A 19,509-nucleotide genomic window follows, 5' to 3' on the forward strand; every position below is an offset into this window, starting at 1 on the left:
GTACCAGATTGTACAGGATGCACAAAAAACATGATCTGTGTCCCAAAAATTTGTCACCCAACATCCTATGTTGGACAGTGCAGAATCAGCTTAAAACAATATTCCATATTTTAGCATGGAAAGGACACCTGCTTTCCAAGCAGTCTAAAAAAAAACATGTGAGATTTCTACTCCCCACGGTGAATTCTCAGTGAAGGTCAACTACCTTGTGGATTAGGCTAAGCCAAGTTGAAATGGGTGCTCAGGCTTTGGATAGATAGAGAATGGATACCAATATTTCTCCCACCTTGTTGAGTGTGTTTAGCAATGACAGAGTATCTTTATTGACTGTAAATCTCTGCCTTTCAAAACTTCCCAGTTGCTCATCAAGAGGATCGAACCAAGGAATAAACACCCAGTTTATGACATTCAGATCTGCTGTTATATGTCCATTTTGGTCCACGTACAATTTCCGATGGGAAATATTGCAAAACTCATTCTTCTCCAGAAATGGGTGGAACTAGAACAGAGACATCCAGGAATTTTAAAAGCAGAAAACGTAGTGTGTTTAAAAAAAAAAAAAATCTCAGGTGGTATTTTCACTTTTGAAACTTTCATCTACAGTTATCAAAGTTGCAGTTATACTAAGCTGGAAGAACAAGTGTTACCATTTTCTTCAAAAGTGAAAAAGGTTCAGACCAGATGGGAAATAGGACCACATAAGGTAATTCTATATTAATATAAGGGTACATTAAGAGTACTTATAGTCTTATAGTACAAATCTCCTACCAACATATTTGCATTTTTCTCATACTATTTCTTAAAGGTTTACCAAAATGGTCTGGGGAAAAAAAGATTTGAATGGAATGTAAGAGAGAGACTCGTGCAAAGTTCTACACTTGGAAGAAGTAAAATGAGATGCAAGAAAAGTGGGATGAGGGATGCCAAACATGGTAAGAATACTTGTGAGAATAAACTCACAATAGTAGTTGATTGCAAGATGAATGTAGGTCAGCAGTTGATGCACATGGAAAGAAGGAAATACACCCATAAAAAATCTCAGGCAAGTGAATGAAAGAGACCCCTACTCAAGTACTAGGTCCTTCAAAGTGATGAATATAAAATTCTACACTACTCATAATATCCTACATGCAGCAATTCATTTAAAAATGTATACATTGTTTTAAAATGAGCAGTTTTAAAATCGATATATAAGTCATAGTTCCCTCTGTTTTGAACTTTCCTTCTTTCTTTTCCTTTCTTTCTTCCTTCCTTTTTCCTCTCTCCTTCCTTCCTCCTGCCCTCCTTTTCTTTCCTTCTTCCCTTCCTTCCTTCTCTCTCTCTTTCCTTCTCTTCTTTCTTTCTTTCTTTCTTTCTTTCTTTCTTTCTTTCTTTCTTTCTTTCTGTATTTTTCCTTCCTTCCTTCCTTTATCAGATTTGTTTGCCACACATCTCGCTTCAAGGTAACTCTGGCTGTTATACATTAAAACCAATAAAAGATAAATAATAAATGTTTCTAATCACGATAAAAATACAATTAAAAGGATGAGGAGGAAGGGAGCAAGTTGTGCAGTGGGAGGGATAGGATCTGCTCTTAAGCTATCAACTACTTCTAGTGTGACACATCCGCATAAGGGCTGCAAACCCTGTGGCAAAACCAGGTCCTCAGGCCATTAGAATATGTCTAAAGAGTGGATGCTGATCTCATCTCAGTGGGAGCAGGAGCCATGGAGAGAAAATGACCTTTTCCTGGACCCCACCAGCCAAAATCCCAAGACTGATGGGGCCCACAGGATACCCCTTCTGATGTCATGGGTGAGCTGGGCCAGTGCCATCAGGGTGAGAGGATTCTTTGGACAGCCTGGACTGCACTATATAGAGCTTTAAAGTGGATAACTAACACCATGGTGAAACAGCCAAACTGCCTTTTGTAGCACAAAGAGGTTGAGAAGGTTCCTCTCCCTCTCAGTTGTTTCATGGATCCTGGTAGGGACTCCATACCTGCCATGGCTGCAGCCTTGGAGTCCACAAACTCTCTTCACCCTTCTTGCTTCTCCTCCTGGATCTGGAAGAATATGCAGCTTTCAAGGCATAAGCCAACGTCTTAATAACACTGTGCAAATGGAGGTGAAATGGGATCCATATCGTCCTCCATTCCTCTTCAGGCTCCAAAGGGGCTTTCTGTGTGCATCTTTTCCAACCTTTCACAGAAAAAATGTGCTTTGAAAAAGAACAATGGAAATACCGATCTTCCAATTTCACATAAAGTTTCATTTCAACATCATCCTCTTTTGCCCTTGTTTTCTTCTGAAAAGCAAAGCTCCAAATACTATGGACATATTTGTAAAGGCTCTCCCGTCTCAATACCAAATGTTCTACGCTTTCTAATATCCAGACTTTCCCTTCAACAGGTCCTGGAACATCTTCAAATGTTAACTGCAAAGTCTGAATTCTGTCCCAAATGTTAACAGTTTCTATGTAGTTCACAAAGACGTTGACTTGTCTCCAGTTAGAGACGGCATCCTTGATGGGTGTTGTATGTCCAGTTGCTGAGAATCGTCGTGATATAACAACACAAATTCCATTCCTGACAAGCATAGGAGTAAAAGTCCTCATGAAATTCTCTCCCTCCTCTGTGTCTGAAGTGAAGAGCCCAATCAAAGTCCACCTGAAGTGGAGGAGCAGTTGGACAATTCCTGGGTACTGGATCCCTTTTTGGGGAAGAATCCGGTGGAAAAAAGGGAACTCAATTTTATCATTCAGAGCCTCTGAAACAATTCCATCACTGATCTGAAAAAGCAATGAAGAATACTGTGATACAAGATATAGTGTGCAGAACACTAACAAGACCATACATAAAAATAAAAAACAGCTTATGTTAAAAAGAATAAGAATAAAGAATGCAAATCGTATTTCTGTTACGTTCCACCAGTTTACCACAATAAGAGCCACTTATGCACATTTCAACTGATCTTTATTATCCAAATAAATTCTCTATTTTTAAAAATTCTGACAAGATGTGTGTGTGTGTGTGTGCATGTGCATGTGTGTCTGTACACACACACACAGTATATGGATGTGGTGGCTCAGTGGCTAAGATGCTGAGCTTGTTGATTAGAAGATTGGCAGTTCAGCAGTTTAAATCCCTAGCGCCGTGTAATGGAGTGAGCTCCCATTACTCGTCCAAGTTTTTGGACAGTGCTGGCTCTTTGGCTTTGAAATGGAGATGAGCACTGCCCCCTAGAGTCGAGAATGACTAGCAGTTATGTGGGAGGGGAATCTTTACTTATATACACAAACATACACAAACATACACACTCCTCTCTCTCTCTCTCTCTCTCTCTCTCTCTCTCTCTCTCTCTCTCTCTCTCTCTCTCTCTCTCTCTCTCTCTCTCTGTGGGGGGGTGTAGTGGATTTATCACTTATCCAACACAGTCTTACTCACTTCGCCAGATACAGAAACAGCCAAACCAACCTGTGGGACTTTGTAGGGGCCTATTAATGTTGACATCTGACTGGATGTTTCCCTCTTAGCTCCATCAACAACAGCCAAAAGGTTTTCCTTCTTTCCACAGCTGTAGTTGGGAACATTGGCTTGTCCAGTAGAGAGTATGTCCAGCAAGGCTTCTGAAGTGCCAAGGGTGTTGGCATAGTTGTCATGGATGTTGTAGCCAAGTGTGAGATTGGGCAGGAGCTGTTGATTCTCGTTGACCATTTGAATGGCAAAAACCATGATTAGCAGTTTAAAATAATATCCTGTACTGTAAAATATGTTCATATTGTTACCATCATAATCAACAGAAACAACAAAATTATTTTTTTCAATTTTATCTTCTTTGTTTCCATAAGTCTACTGGGTCATAAGCCAATATAGATTCAAATCCAAAATGAAATGAGAGCTACCGATCAGCAGGCGATTTTTATGAGCATTGGGAAGTTGGGATGGAGCTAAGAATCACAAATACCCAAATGCAAATACATGTAGAAGTCCTAATTTTCATCTGCTCTGTAACTTGTATTCAAAACTCAATCATTAAAGTATAATCATATAAGCCTAACTATATAAACACCACTATTAAAAGAAGAAAATGTTCCATAAATGACCTAGAAAAGCAACTGGGAAAAGAAGTTATTCTTCTAAGGCACTGAATATCAATGTGTTTAAATATGGAAATGTGTCGAACAGAGGCATTTACTACCCTTTCAACCACTGCTTTAAACCAAACTCATTATCCAAGTGATGAACATAGTATTAGACAGGAATGTATAAATAATCTAGACTTGTTTCAGGTTTTATTTGCCATAAGGTTGGATTTGAGTCAAAAGAGGAAAGCAAATGAATTGCCAATGGTGTGAATGCAACTCCATCACATTGAATAACTTACGAGCGAGATGGACTAGAAGGAGCCATGTTGAAAGGCAGCATTCTAGGTGATGATGTTGTTTCAGTGGTGACTATGCCAATGAAATGGTCTCCTGGTGTGTAATAGTTCCATGGTTTTTCTCCATCCTGTTTCTCAAAATTCAGTGGACATTTCATTCTAAGCTTCACAGAAACTGCCTGAGACACAAGCAACATTAGAAACAGAAGATCCATAATTTCAAGGACTAAATCAATCCCTTTTCCATTTCTAAATGAGAACAAGAACAATTCAAAGCACTCTTGCTTTCCTGATTCTGCAGAAACAAACCAAGGAGAGAAATGTACATTCTCTCCTGGAAAGGAGAGAAATGTACATTCAAGAGCACGTCCTCTGCTTGTCCCAAAACTTGCATGGCACAGATTCTGATCTGTGGCATTTATCCTTTTCTGAGGCAAGATTCCTTTCTCATTGTTTCAGTCTGATGTTAATAACAAAGGCAGTCACTGTGGCAGAAGATGTCTCAAAGACCAGGATGGTGATCATTACAGTGAGAAACAACTTTTCCTCTGGGGATCCTTCCCAAGGGCAGAATAGCAAGTAAGTGAAAAGTCACAAATGCATCCCTGAGGTTGTTCAGGTTCATGTCCAGAAAGGGATGCTGGAGGAAAATAGCTCAACACCCAGTCAATTCACTTTTGTTGTCCTTCATTGTGTTGTCCCTTCCCCAGAGATTGCTGAGGAAGGTCACTCAGAGGTATGGAGTTTGGTTACATGCTATGTTGATGACACAATTCTAATCCTGCCTATCTTCAAAGGAGGCAAAAGGTATCTTTCAACCAATGGTGGGATTCAATTAATTTAACAATTGGTTCTCTGCCCTAATGATTTCTTTCAACTACCAGTTCACCTAACTGCTCAGAAAGTTAACAACCAATTTTCCCAAAGTGGTGCAAACTGGCTAAATCCCACCACTGCTTTCAATCCTCTCTAATGTTAGGGGTAGGATCTTTTTGTGATTTTCTTTTCAATTATCCAATCGGAAATTGGAACTGATTTTAAAATTCCTTGTGCCTGAAGTGAAATTTCATTTCTTATCAGTTTTTATCCATGACATATTTGTGTTTTTTTTTTTAAAAAAAAATAAAAGTTCTGTTAAAAAAGACATACTGTAGCTTTACACTAGAAATGGTCAGAATGGCACTGGAATTCTTTTAAAATGAAAATATTGGTAAGGAATATTAGGACTGGGTTCAGGTAATTTGTTTGATTTTGTCTTTGCACATTATCTGAATTGAGGCGCATAGATATGGCATAGCTTGTACATCTTCAGGAGACTGAATTCAGTTATGTTTGTGGTTATTGGCAATAAACTGGATTGAACACAAAAAAATAAAAAAAATAAAAAGTTTTTATCCAATATTGAATAAGAACCAACTAAGAGGTAGGAAAGTGACAGCCTATGGACCATATCATTCAGTAGATCATAGATGAATAGGGTTTGAAGGGGATCATTGAGGTCTTCTAGTCCAATCCCTTACCCATAGCATTTGATCCTAAACCATTCAGACTTTCTTGATGGGATGGATACATGTAATCAGAGAAAGAACAACAAAATTGGAACAGAATAATAGTGCCAGGCTCAGAAGCCATCTTTTACAGTGGGCCTCTAGCCTGCCACATATTCTACTGTGGGAAACTGGGAGGTGGGGGTAGTATGCAGCATGGGAGGTATGCAGTCAAAATAACATTCTTTCTAAGTTAGTCAAAGTCAACTTGCCTCTGCACCAGGAATGGCATGACTGGGAAGAATCTTCCCTGGACAATGACTGATTGGACCTTGTGATAGACATGTGGATGCTGGGGCATGTGATGTGATGTGATGGAGATGTGGGTGCTGAATCAGGGTGGGGAAAACCTGGAAGCTGCCAACATGGCTTCTCTAATAAATTGGAACTTTGAGAAACTTCTAGCCTTGGATTCTTAATTCATTGAGGATGCTATTTGGAACTCTGACCCAAATCCCTACTAAAACAAATTCACCAGCTCCCCAGATCCCTGGGTGCTGTCTGGAGTCCTGAGCCCCGGCTACTCCCTGGTCAACCAGTGAGTAGGAAGATTCAGGGAAGATGGACAACAAGAGAGTACTGGGTCAGTGATGGGGCCTACTGAGTTAAGCAGTGAAACTCCAGGAGTGCCTAGTGATGGGCTGGATGCATCCAGTGTCCCCCGATCCAGTGTCCCCCGATCCAGTGGAATCATTGTAAAACCAAAAAGAAGCACACAAATTCAATAACTGCAATCAGAGGTGGGTTTCTACTGGTTCGAACTGGTTCAACAAGTAGGTAGTGACTTGGCTGGCCATGCCCCTAAACTGGTTCTATCAGTGATGCATAGGCGCCTCATCTTGTTTTTTATTACTGCGCATGTGCACATAGTGCACATCAACCACACATACACGTGAAGCATATCTCTGTAACAGAAGCCAGAACCCACCCCTGACTGCAATCAGTAAAAAAAAATGTTATCTAAGAAACAGTGTCACTATCAGTTCCCTACTTTTATCGTTAAATGTTCCTTAGTGTTTAGATCAGGTCTCAGAGTGATAATGTAGCACTCGGGGAAGAAGGTGCAGTACAGCAGTCCAGCATTGGAGGCCAAAATGGAGAGAATGTGCACAGCTACCATATATTTCCCTTTGGTGCTCAGGTAGGTGGGCACAATGGATATCCACACACCGCAGAAGCCCAGCATGCTGAAGGTGATCAGTTTTGCTTCATTGAAGATCCCAGGTAGATTCCCAGCCAAAAAAAGCTATTGTGAAGCAAATGGCAACAAGGAAACCCATGTAACCGAGGATGGCATAAAACACGATGACAGAGCCTTCATTGCATTGCAGGATGATCTCCCCAGGCTGGGAATGAAGGCCATAGTCAGGAAATGGGGAAGCAACTGCTAGCCACAGGGCACAGATGAACTTTTGAACACCAGAATAAGAAAGGATGATGGAGTTAGCCAAGCTCTTCCCCAATCATCTTTTCATCTTATTCCCTGGTTTCGAGGCCAGAAAGGCCACCACTACTATAAATGCTTTGGCTAACACGGAAGACACAGCTATTGAGAAGAAAATGCTAAACACCCTTTATCAGAGAAGGCTTTTCCTCACAATTCAGCTTCCCTTTCCAAATCCAGGAGATCAATGAGAAAGAAGGATATGAAGGTTGAAGCTCCAACACGGAAGGCTTGGCAGGTATTTCTCTTCTGTTAGACATGCTCAACCTACAGATGGGAATCAGTTTTGTAAGTGGATCCCTTGGTTTCTGATTCTGAAAAATAAATTATTGTGAAACTCAAATCCATCAAATTCCATTTTCAGTTCTTTTATACTTGTATTTGCAATATTGTCCCTCTTTATTTTTAAGTGAAGTCTTTGTTATCTTGGTTGCTCAGTTATATTGTTTATTAAACTATCTTCTAATGAAAGTTTTCATGGCCAAAATATTACACTGCATCCTTTTTGCTTCTTTTTTCACATTTCAATCAAGGAGTATTGCTGTGTCACGGAGAACCTTATTCCATTTCTCCTAATGGGATGAGTCAGTTTCTAACTGCTAATCCATTCAAGGCCTCCTTTTGCTCCGAGTTTCTCTCCATTCCTTGGCTTCCATTAGCCTTAATCTTTTGCCAAAATTATCAGACCCCAGAAGGGTGGGAGAGGCCAAACAATGGAGGAAATAAGCATTAACAGACATGGCCAACATTCTCTGGGGTGTGGAGATAAGGAGTCTGAAGCTTTTTTGTTAATAGTGTGCTAATTAAAATTGGTGATTAATGAGAAACCCAGTAGCCAAATATTAAGCAGCTAGCTAGAGGGAAACGAGACTAAACAATATTGGTTGATGCTGCGCTACACAAATCAAATAAAAAAGGAAAATTCTTAACTATCTATGTGAATTTCATCTTTTGTCAGCTGAGAAGAAGAAAACAATGAGAAATGGGAGGCTGAAGAAATAATTAACTTTGTACATTGGTCCACGGTAAAAAAAAAGAAAAGAAAAACAATAGGAAAAAAATAAGACTTGGGCCAATCGAAAAAAGGCAGATAATCGAATAACATAATATCAGAGTTGGAAGGAACATCGGAGGTTTTCAAAACCCACCACATGCTCAAGCAAGAGACTCTATACAATATCTTTTAGCTTCTGCGCAAGTCCACCACGTATGGTAATATGAACCCTGTATGATGACATTTCCAACACTTTTCTGATTTATTCATGAACATTCTTGCAATTCTCATCAGGGGTAGATGCCACCTGTAAAACATCTTATACAAATTTTCTTTATATGCTGTTTACATTGTCATTTTTTAATTTTGGGGCCATAATTTCTGCCACTTCTCTAATTCAATCTCATGCCCCAAATCCCCCCCACAAGCTATCATAGTTCCTTTAACTTGTTCTTCTTCTAACTTAACCTCTAGTAAGTGTCCATAAAGTTTTTAAATTACTTTTTCATCAGTACCCATCAAAATTTTATATAACTCAGTCATTTTATCATAAAAACCTTCCTCTTTACAATCCTTGTCATATCTAGATTGTATTTGCACATACGAAAGCCAGTTCATCTTTATACCTTCCTTTTTCAGTTCTTGCATAAATTTAACTTCACCCTCTGCATTCAATATTTCATCATATCTAACTGTTTTCTCCTTTTTGTATATTATTGCATATGAAAAGGCTTCAATAGTTGATAGCCAGACTGGAATTTTTAAATAATATTGTCTTTTAATCTTCTGCCAATTTAGTAGCAAAGCCTCCCGTAGGTAATGTCTAAAATACCCCTGTATTTTAGTTCCCTTGTACCATAAAAAGGCATGCTATCCCAACAATAGATCATGTCCTTCAAGGGTCAATAATCTGGTATTCCTTAGTGTTATCCATTCTTTAAGCCACATCAAACTTGCTGCCTGGTGACATAATTCCCAATTGGGCAGGCCTAATCCTCCTCTTGTTCTTGCATCTTGTAGCAATTTTAGTTTTATTCTTGCTTCCCCCCCCCCATATGTACTTCAACGCTATTTTATGTAAGTCATCAAAATATTCCTTCCCTAGTCTAATTGGAATCGTCTGGAACAGATATAAAATTCTAGGTAGGGAAGAAGGTGGGGCTTAGCAGTGAGAAGACGGAGTTTCAGGCCATTCCTGAAATTCCCCTATTCCAGAAGAATTGGACAGGTTGTTTATGATCCTAGCTGTCCCAGAGAGACAGTGAAGGTTTGGGGATATCCAGTGACCTCAGAGACGTTCGCAGGTCTCGGGGGGGAGGGGGCTCGGATTTCAACCCCTTTTGCCAACCCTTTCTGGATTAGCTGTATGCTAACCGAAACTGCAGGTATCCCCTAAGAATGGTAGAAGTGTTTTCAACTGGTAAGCTGATTTTATTACTCAAAGAGAGACAGTCCGCATTAAAATCTAAGCTAATTGAAACCAAAGAACAGAAGAATCTAGTGGCGAATTGTTTTTTTTTAAATGGATTTATGGCTGGTGGTTACCCTATTTCTTAAATGTTTTGAATGCTGTTTACGTGGATAAAGGAAAGTTTAACTTATTTCAACACTTCCTCAGGCTCTCTTTAAGTGGGCTGTAAACCAATTTACTATAATTTGGCTTCTTATAACTTGACACTTTTACTGCTTGGCTCTGTTGGTCTAAGATCAGATAAGATTGCATAGCTCCCAGCGTGTCCTTACTTGCAAATATCTTCTGCGTCACATCATGGCGTCTGTACTTGCTTCAAGTGATTCCTTTCAAATGATTTTTTCCGCTTTTCAGAAGTTGTTTGATTCATATGAAAAATCTGAAATAAAACTGGACTATCTATTGTTTTTAACATTAAAATATGAAAGAAAGAGTGAGAGCATTGAATGTTTGAGTGCTCCTGAAATTCAAATGAAGAATGTCAGAAAGGAAGTCTCTCAACTTGCTGACACGTCGGGCAGCTGGTCTACTTCAGAGGCAGAAAGAGAAAGAGATGCGGCCATACAAAAAATTTATCTTAAAAGACAGATTGCAGGAGGAATGAGAAGCATTAAAGAATCTATACTTTATGAAACATTATTTGCAGAATTTTCGATACCACCCTTGAAAATCAAAAACAAATTGAAAAGTGGAACAAGCCAAGGACAGCGTTATTACACCAGAGGCACCCTAAGCAAAAAGGTGCGAAGATATTTCTGTTTGGACTTGCTTATAAAAACGTTTGGGGAACTTGTTTTAAGAATGGCAGTAGGACTAAGGAAGTTTTGCTATTGGAGAGACATAGGCTGATATATTGAAGAATACAATTGAAAATTAGCTAAATCTAATTACTCTTATTTGTAATAGATATCGCTGAATAATAATTGATATTGATAGTAATGTATATAATGTGGAGTTGATATGATAAATAATAATTGGATATGAGAAAGGAAGGTTGGAAATATTTTTGGATTATATACAAAGGTTATTAACCATAACAATTATCACTATTAAAAAATAAAATAGAATATATACAGTTAAATGTTAATTAATATGGGGAAAATGTTATGATATATGATATAACTACATAAAGAAGGGAGAATGATAATAAACTATACTGCATGGAAGATGGACTTCTTGGTATTAAATATTATGGATGTTCAGCTAAAATAGGATATGAGGATTTGATGTTAATAGAGGATTTTACAAACAAGTAAATGAAATGTCAGCAGGTGTTATGGATTAATTCTTTGGCATAGTTAAGGATGAAGGATGTTTAAACAACTGTAGTCAACTAAAAGTGGAGGTATAATGATGTTAATATGGTAAACATTTGAGTTAAGATATTTGAATTAATATGAATTAATGGAAGAGATGCACCAAAACATGTTGTAACCAGCAGATATACTTTTTTTATTATATATATAATATATGCCTGTGTTCTTTTTTTGTTTTGTTTTGTTTTTGTTTTTTGTTCTTTGCTTTGTTTTTTCTTCCCTGCCTTGTCTTTTGTTCCTTTTGTCTTTTTTTTCTTTTCCCACTGATGTGGGCATGTATTGTTTAAGATTATTATTTTTATTATTATTTTTAAATAATAATTACAGTCAAATGAAAATGGATATATGATGATGGTGATATGTATGAATATTTGAGTTAAAATGCTCGAGTTAACATGAGTTATGTTTGTTGACTGGGGAGGAGATACACGAAAGTTTATTTGTGACCGACTGACACATTTTCTATAGCATGTAAAGAAAGATGTACTTGTTTTAAATTAAAAATTTAAAAAAAAATTAATTAAAAAAAAATTCTAGGTAGAATGTTCATTTTAATTGTAGATATTCTTTCTATCATCGAAAGTTGTAGATTTTCTCATTTCTTCAGGTCCATTGTGATCTGTTGTTTGAGTTTATAGTAGTTGTTGTCTTTAAGAGCGCTGCATCTTGCTGTTAAAAATATCGCCAAATATTTAACCTTGTTTGTAGCTTGCATCTCCAATGTTTCTGCCAACTCTTCTTTTTGTCTTGTTGACATATTCTTTGTCAAGATCTTCGTTTTCTCTTTATTTATTTTTAATCCTGCTACTTTTCCATATTGGGGTGGTCCAAGGTAAAAAAAAAAGTTAAAAGGTAAAAGAAAACAAAAACAAAAAGGCTGAAGAAAAAGGGAGGAAAATTATGTGGAAAAAAAGCCAAAAGTAAAACAAGAAAGCAAAATGGAGACAGTAGGTAAATCTACTATCAAAAATGTGAAAAGGAAAAAGAAAAAAGAAAAACCCATAAAAGAGAATAAAAATCTTCAATCTTTTCTATGCCATAATCCAACTGAAAAAAAACAAAAATTGAAAACAACTATATATGGGACCCAACTTCACAGCAAAAAGAAGTAAACGCTGCCACCAGCAAAAAAGAAAAGAAAAAGAAAAAGAAATAGTTTCAAGACTTCTGGTAAAGTAAAAGCTCTCTAAACAAAAGAAAAATAAATTCAAAACTTTTATAAAATGGAGGCCTTTCAAGATGACTCCAGGCTTACTCTTACAGTTATTATCTATTCTCTCCAGGCAGAATTTCAAGGACTGAGAATTTCAGAGTGAGCACCTGTGTAAATAACTCTTCTCCTATCAGTCCTGGCTGAGCCAGTAATCCTTAAGAGCAACCTTTTCTAAACATTCATTCAAACAAAAAAACAGAAACAAAGTTTCAAAGCCTCTACGTGGCAGTGTTACTTCTCCAAAACCTTCCCTCTCTGTATTGCGTTCTCTGCCTTATTAAGAGAAAATAAAAAGTAAAAAGCCAAATGAAAAAAAGGAGAATAGTATAATGAACTTTAAACTGCTGTATGTATGTATGTATGTATGTATGTATGTATATATATGAATCTTAAACAATGGAACAGTAGAACTTAGTTCTACTCCAAAAAGTAAAAACCAGAAAAATGGAAAAGAAAAAAGCCAGCTCCATTTAACACGATGCTGAATAGAAAGTCCAGTCAAGCTTCAGACAATAAAGAGGAGAAAAAAACTTTCACTTTGACTGTAGTCTTATATTCGCCACTTACTCTCTTTAATAAGTCTTTATTTTAGATTAGTTCTCTTCATTTAGGATGTTCTCATAAACTCTGGCCGAAGGCATGCATGGAATTTCCCCTTCCATGCCAGCCTGATAATAGTCATGGCAATGCTTTAGAAGTTAACATTCGGCTCCCCTAACTCCCCAAAAGCGACCTGTGTGACACAAAGAGAATTTGAGTACAGGTATATAACTTAGCGATGTGTCCCTCCCCCAGGCTTGCTTGGATTTTCTGCATGGAATTTTGCTATGAGGCAATGAGCCTGGATATTTCTACTTTTCATCCAAGATGCCTCCGATAATGGGTAGCCCTTCCACTTGATTAAGTATTGGAGTTGTCTCCTGTGCCACCTTGAATTGAGGATTCATTGAACTTCATAATGGGTTTGGCCCCTATGACCATAGGGCCTCGGAGTGGATCTGATCACAGGTTTTAAGAGGTTACTATGAAACACTGGATGTATCTTCCCCAACAATCGATATAGTTTCAGTTGCACTGTGACTGGGTTGATGATCTTTACTACGGGGAATGGTCCCATAAACTTCGGCCCCAGTTTCTTGCTAGGCAGTTTTAATCTCAAATATTTTGTGGAGACCTCTTGAAGGGTTGTTTAAGCTGAAAATTAGCTAATCTTGTGTTGCGAAAAAGGAGGACTCCCAACAGTTTTACAAATAGAATATTAATTATTATTTTATTTGCTGTATTGTCTGATGATTATTTTGTATTTTAATTTGACAAGTCTAACTTTCTTCATATTTCTATTAGCTTTGGTTTTAAATAACCTAAATTATTAAAAACACTAATGAAGAATATACACCAATAATAATTATTAATTAAATCTTATCAGCATAAGACACAATAAGTTCCCTCATTTCTTCTTTAGATGTTCTTTAGTGTTTAGATCTGGTCTGAGGATGATAATGTAGCACATGGGGATGAAGATGCACCCCAGAAGCCCAGCACCGGAGGCCAAGATGGAGAAGACCTGCACAACCACCATGGACTTTCCTTTGGTGCTCTGGTAGGTGGGCATGAAGGAGACCCAGACACTGCAGAAGACAAGCATGCTGAAGGTGATCAACTTTGCTTCATTGAAGGCCCCAGGCAAATTCCTGGCCAGGAAAGCCACTATGAAGCAAATGGCAGCAAGGAAACCCATGTAACTAAGGACAATATAAAACATGGCAACAGAGCCTTCGTTGCATTGAAGGATGATCTCTCCTGGCTGGGAGTGCATGTCAGAGTCAGGGAATGGGGGAGAAACTCCCAGCCATGTGGTGCAGATGAACATCTGGACAGCAGAACAAGAAAGGATGATGCAGTTGGCCAAGCTCTTCCCCAACCATCTCTTCACTTGGTTTCTTGGTTTTGTGGCCAGGAAAGCCAGCACCACTGTGATGGTTTTGGCCAAGAGAGAAGAAATGGCAAGTGAGAAGACACTGCTGAACATGATTTGTCGGAGAAGACAGGTGGCTTTCCTTGGCTGGCCAATGAAGAGAAAGGAGGACAAAAAACAAAGCAGGAGGGAGATCAGGAGGATGAAGGAGACATCCCGGTTGTTGGCTTTGACAATGGGAGTTTGTAGATATTTAAGGAATATCATTAAAACAAGGTCTGTGGTTAGAAATAAGAGGAGAGCAAAAGAGACAAGGACAATACCCAGATGTTCTTCATAGGACAGGAAGATTATTCTTTTGGGGATGCATTTGGTTCGATTCTCATTTGGATAATGATCATCTGGGCACTTGGTACATTTTTCGGTATCTGAGAAAATAAAGTAACATTTATTTTATAATCTTTCAAATTTCAAGAAAAGCTTTGGATGATATGTGATATTGAGAGACAGGAAAGTCACCAAAATTGTATATTCTTACACTACAGCACCTCCCCCCTATGTATAACTGTTAAAAACAAGGATAGCAACCTATTTTTTTTAAAAAAAATCTGTAGCTACTACTTCCCTTCTCTGAGGTAATCCACCAGATTCTTATCTTGCACTGACCTTAACTTATCCCAAATGACTGGGAGAAATAGCAGGTCTCCAGACGTTTAAGATGATGGGGCCTATTGAATTTCATGGGGGAGTGGGTCCAATGGGGAAGGAGCTGCACCAGAAAAGGTAGGCTTCTGAGGACCCATAAAGTGGCAATGTTTTAGGGAAGAAGATCTTTTGCATGCCAATTAAATCTGCTCTAGTGGGACAAGCAGATATTCTCAAGGAATGGAAGTGCTGCAGATACCCTGGTTCTGTCTCACACAGTGTTTGAAAGGTGAATTTAATTGCACTTGGAAAGAAACTGGGATTCTGTGGAGCCTGCATAATAGGTGGTACTATGCAAGAACATAGAGAAACACAACACTGTGCAGGCCTTTGCATTCTGGACCATCTGGGAATTTCAGGTGTTTTTCAAGAACAACCCATTGAGTATGAGATAGAAACATAGAAACAGAAAACTGATGGCAGAAATATACCTAATGCTCTTTCGAGTCTGCCAATGTATGTATGTATGTATGCATGCATGTTTGCATGTATGTGTATGTGTGCATATTGTTCTATTTTTGTCAGATAATTGACATATGTTTATCCCAAGTATGTTCAACTCATTTACCGGTGATTGACCCAATAGCCTTACTGTCAATAAACTCCTCTAAAAGAATTGGATACAGGATAAAAGTTATCTAACATGGTTAGATCCATGGAGATCCTTTTTAGAAGGGGTGCACCATTGTCTACTTCAGGGCAGGTGGGACACCCCCCTCCACAGTGGTGGGATCCTGCTAGTTTAACAACCAGTTTGGTGATTGCGTGCTTTGTGCACGTCCGTGCCTGACACACAGGTTCTCTTTTCCTTTTAAGCCCAACACTGTTTGTTAGACTCCTTTCCTCCTTTCAGAAGCAGGACTATATTCCCTTTTTGTTGATGTTTTAATTGTTTGTATCTCACTATTTGACAGTGGTATTATGGTGAGTTCTCTGTTTGATTTTCATTTGCTCCTTGAATCCAACATCTCTCCCTCCATGGTTCCTTTCAATTGGATATTTCAGTTTATGAGGATTTATTATCTTCATAAATATTGACTGATTAATTGAGGAATTGATTGGTGTTTCTTTTGGCTTTTCATGCACGGTACAAGGGCTGCCACAAAGAAGAGGTGGTCAAATTATTCTCCAGAGCACCAGAGGATTAGGACAAAAAATAATGGTTGGAAACTGATCAAAGATTGAAGCAACCAGGAATTAAGTACAAACTTCCTGACAATTAATCATTGGGATAGCTCGCCTCCAGAAATCATGGGCGCTCCATCACTGGAGGTTTTTAAGCAGAGATTGGACAGCCACTTGTTTGAAATGGTATAGGTTCTCCTGCTTGAGGAAGAGGCTGGTCTAGAAGACCTTCAAGGTCACTTCCAGCTCTATTCTAATCAAAATTGGGTTGAGTGAGCAAAACCCATTGATCTAAAATCATTCCTCAAGTTACAAAGAATTCAGATGTTCCTAAGAAAGATAAAGAGGGAAGAAAACATTCAAACTGGCAAATAAATGAGAGATTTCCTATGCAACCCACAACATCCTTTTTCCTACTTATCTTTCTAGATAGTTTTCTTATACCTCCCATTATGGAAGAAATTTGACATCATTAAAATTAAATGAGCAAACTTTAACATGTGTCTTTAACATGCATATAAATCCATGTTTCCTTATGTGTCACCAACCTTCCTGAGTGGAGATGGTCCCCTCAGGACAAGGAAAGCAGTCGTAGGAGCAAGCTGGCTCTCCTTCTCGAGCCTTCTTGACAAATCCAGGCTGACATTTTTCCACACATTTGGACTGAGGCAGAGACTGAGAAGAGAAAGAAGAAAAGTCAAAGAAAATACGTTGAGGTTCATCATTCATGAAAGATGGAGGTAGACATGAATGTTAACCAAGTAGTCTCTGGGCTTCACTTAGGCCAATATGAAATCTCTGAATACTTCCAAATGGTTGAAAGAGATACACTTATGGGCAAATGCCTCATTTACTTCCTTCCTTTTTCTACTGATTTATAAGATGCACACCTTTCTTGTCTAGTGAAGAGGAGGAGAGGAGGACCAGGGGAGACATGATAGCAGTGTTCCAATATTTGAGGGACTGTCATAGAGAGGAATGGGTCAAGCTATTTTTCAAAGAACCCGAAGGCCAGACAAGGAATAAGGGATAGAAACTGATCAAGGAGAGATTCAACTTAGAAATAAGGAGAAATATTTTGACAGTGAAAACAATCAACCAGTTGCTTCAGAGTTGTGGGAAGCTCATCATTGGAAGCTTTCAAGAAGACACTGGACTGCCATTTGTCAGAAATGGAGTATGGTCTCCTGCTTGTGCAGTGTGTGTGTGTTTGTGTGCATGTGTATATAAAAACTAAAACTTTCTAGATTCTAAAACTATAGTGAGGTGAGATGGAGGTGAGGTCATGAGAACGTGTCCCTCAAAAAGAATGAGTTTGATGCACCACAAGGATCACGAGTGTGAGTCCTATGTGCAGAAGGGTTTTTCAACACAAGTTATCCATCATAAGGTCCTTTCTGTTGAAATAATACAATTAGGTGGCACACTGACAGAGAATGTTATACTCATATTTATTATTCGTTTGATTTGGAGCCTCTCATTTTGTTTTAAGGTAGATAACAATCACGATAAACAATTGCATTTGAGGGATTTTCAGATGAAGTGCACTCTTAAAAAATCTAAGTAACATATCCCTCAAAATTGTCCCTTGTTATTACTGATATTAGGGATTTTTTTGTACCAAAGTCATGCTTCATTACTTCAGTTTTCAAGCCATTATCATAGTGAGATTGACAGCAAATAAATTTAATCAATCAATAAGATCTCATCAGACTAGTCTTTATGATTTCATGTGAACTGACAGCCTTGGACCTCCTTCCTAAATTCTTCTACCCCAGTGAGGTTAAAGAAAAGTGTATGTTGCTATGGTCTCGGGTAATTCAAAACATCTTAGACTCTGGATCTGCGTTTTTAGGAAAACCTGATTCCAAACAGGAGAAGATGAAGGTTAATTCACAATTGGACCATCAGGACCTCCCTACAGTCTTGATTCCATTTCATCGGATTCAATCCAAATCTGAAGTCAGGAACTGGTCAACACAATTGCCTTCATATTTGATCAGGAACACGTGAACGCGAAGCTATGGACACCACAATCCCCAACATATGAGGTCCTCTCTCTCCCCAGCTTCACTAGTTTGCAAACTAAATTGCAGACTAGATACTAAAAGGCAATGATTTGTGTCCTACACAAAAATTTCCTCAAATCTCTTTTTAGATGTAGCTGAATCAGCTTATGACTGTATTTGACATTATATCATCCGAAGGATAACATGGTCAATAGAACTGAAGCCTCTTTATTCGTCTAAGAAAATTATAAAAAGTTTACACATTCAGTTTCTAGTGAAGATTATCTATCTCTTTGACTTGGTTGAGTCCACTCAAAATGGATCCTAAGGCTTTTGAAAAAAGAGAAAAGACACCAATATTTCCCCTACCTTGTTGAGCAACTTTAGGTGTAACAAAGTATCTTGATTTATTATAAGTCTCTGTCTTTCAATACTCCCCAGTTGCTTCTCAGTGGGATCCTTCTTTGGGAAAAGCACCCTACTGATGATATCCAGATCTGCTGCTACATCTCCATTTTGATCCAAGTACACTTTCATCAGAGAAAGATTGAACAATTCACTCTTCTCCAGAAAAGGATGGAACTAGAATGGAAACATACAGGAAAGTAAGAAATTGGTGATGGCGGAGGTGGGGTGGGGATGGTTGTTAATCGCTTATGTTATTTTTATATTTCAATCTTTCTTCTATAGTTGTTTAACTTGCAGATATTATCAGTTGAGAGAACAAGTCTTAGCACTATCTTCAAAACTCAAGTACAAAGATTCATCAATATTTCTCAATCATGCAGTATACTGGCAACATGCCATCTAATCTTCAATTAGGTTGGCATGCTTTTTTATGGCATGGGAAGAATAAGATACACAGCTACTTTCAAAGACATTCTGTTAGAAATGCATTGCTATCAATATGGGTTAAAATTAAAGCACAGCATTATTTGAAAATACCAATCTGGCTTTCCACAATGGAAGCACTGCTACATACTAATGTTATTGATATGGAAAAATATTATAAGATATAAATATATTCTGAATGAAAAAGGGGAATTAAAAACCAAACAGGGACTTAGTAGTCAAGGGATATATATCACATGGTGGCCATGAATGCAGATACAATCTCGATATGAGAAAGATGCTAAAATGTATGGTTTTAATAAAGAATTAACAGAATTGGATCAGTTATTAACTGAACTGGGTGAAAAATTGATAAAGAAAATATATTATTACTTATTAAGTATTAAAATTTAAAATGAGCAGGTAAAGGAAACAATGATATTTTGGGCTAAAAAATTTGGCTATATGATAGAACTGGATAAATGTCAAAAATTTTGCGATAGAAGTATTAGATTGAGTATGTCAACAGCATGTTAAGAAAACTTGCACAGATGGCATTTTGCACCAAAATTGGAAAA

At 38.0% G+C, this 19,509-nt stretch overlaps 1 protein-coding gene across 1 annotated transcript in view; it reads right to left on the reverse strand.

The window, feature by feature from the left end:
* Window positions 1-3,712, reverse strand: part of LOC106553217 (vomeronasal type-2 receptor 26-like) — a 52,959-nt gene extending 49,247 nt beyond the window's left edge. The window contains exon 1 of the mRNA XM_087707688.1: window positions 3,421-3,712. Coding sequence (XP_087563814.1) covers window positions 3,421-3,712 — 292 coding nt within the window. The remainder of the gene's footprint in view (window positions 1-3,420) is intronic.
* Between the last annotated feature and the right edge of the window lie 15,797 nt (window positions 3,713-19,509).

This window comes from Thamnophis sirtalis, unplaced genomic scaffold, assembly GCF_051295495.1.
Source record: "Thamnophis sirtalis isolate CommonGarterSnake01/CBP01778 unplaced genomic scaffold, rThaSir2_p1.2 scaffold_3, whole genome shotgun sequence".
NCBI classification, from domain to species: domain Eukaryota; kingdom Metazoa; phylum Chordata; class Lepidosauria; order Squamata; family Natricidae; genus Thamnophis; species Thamnophis sirtalis.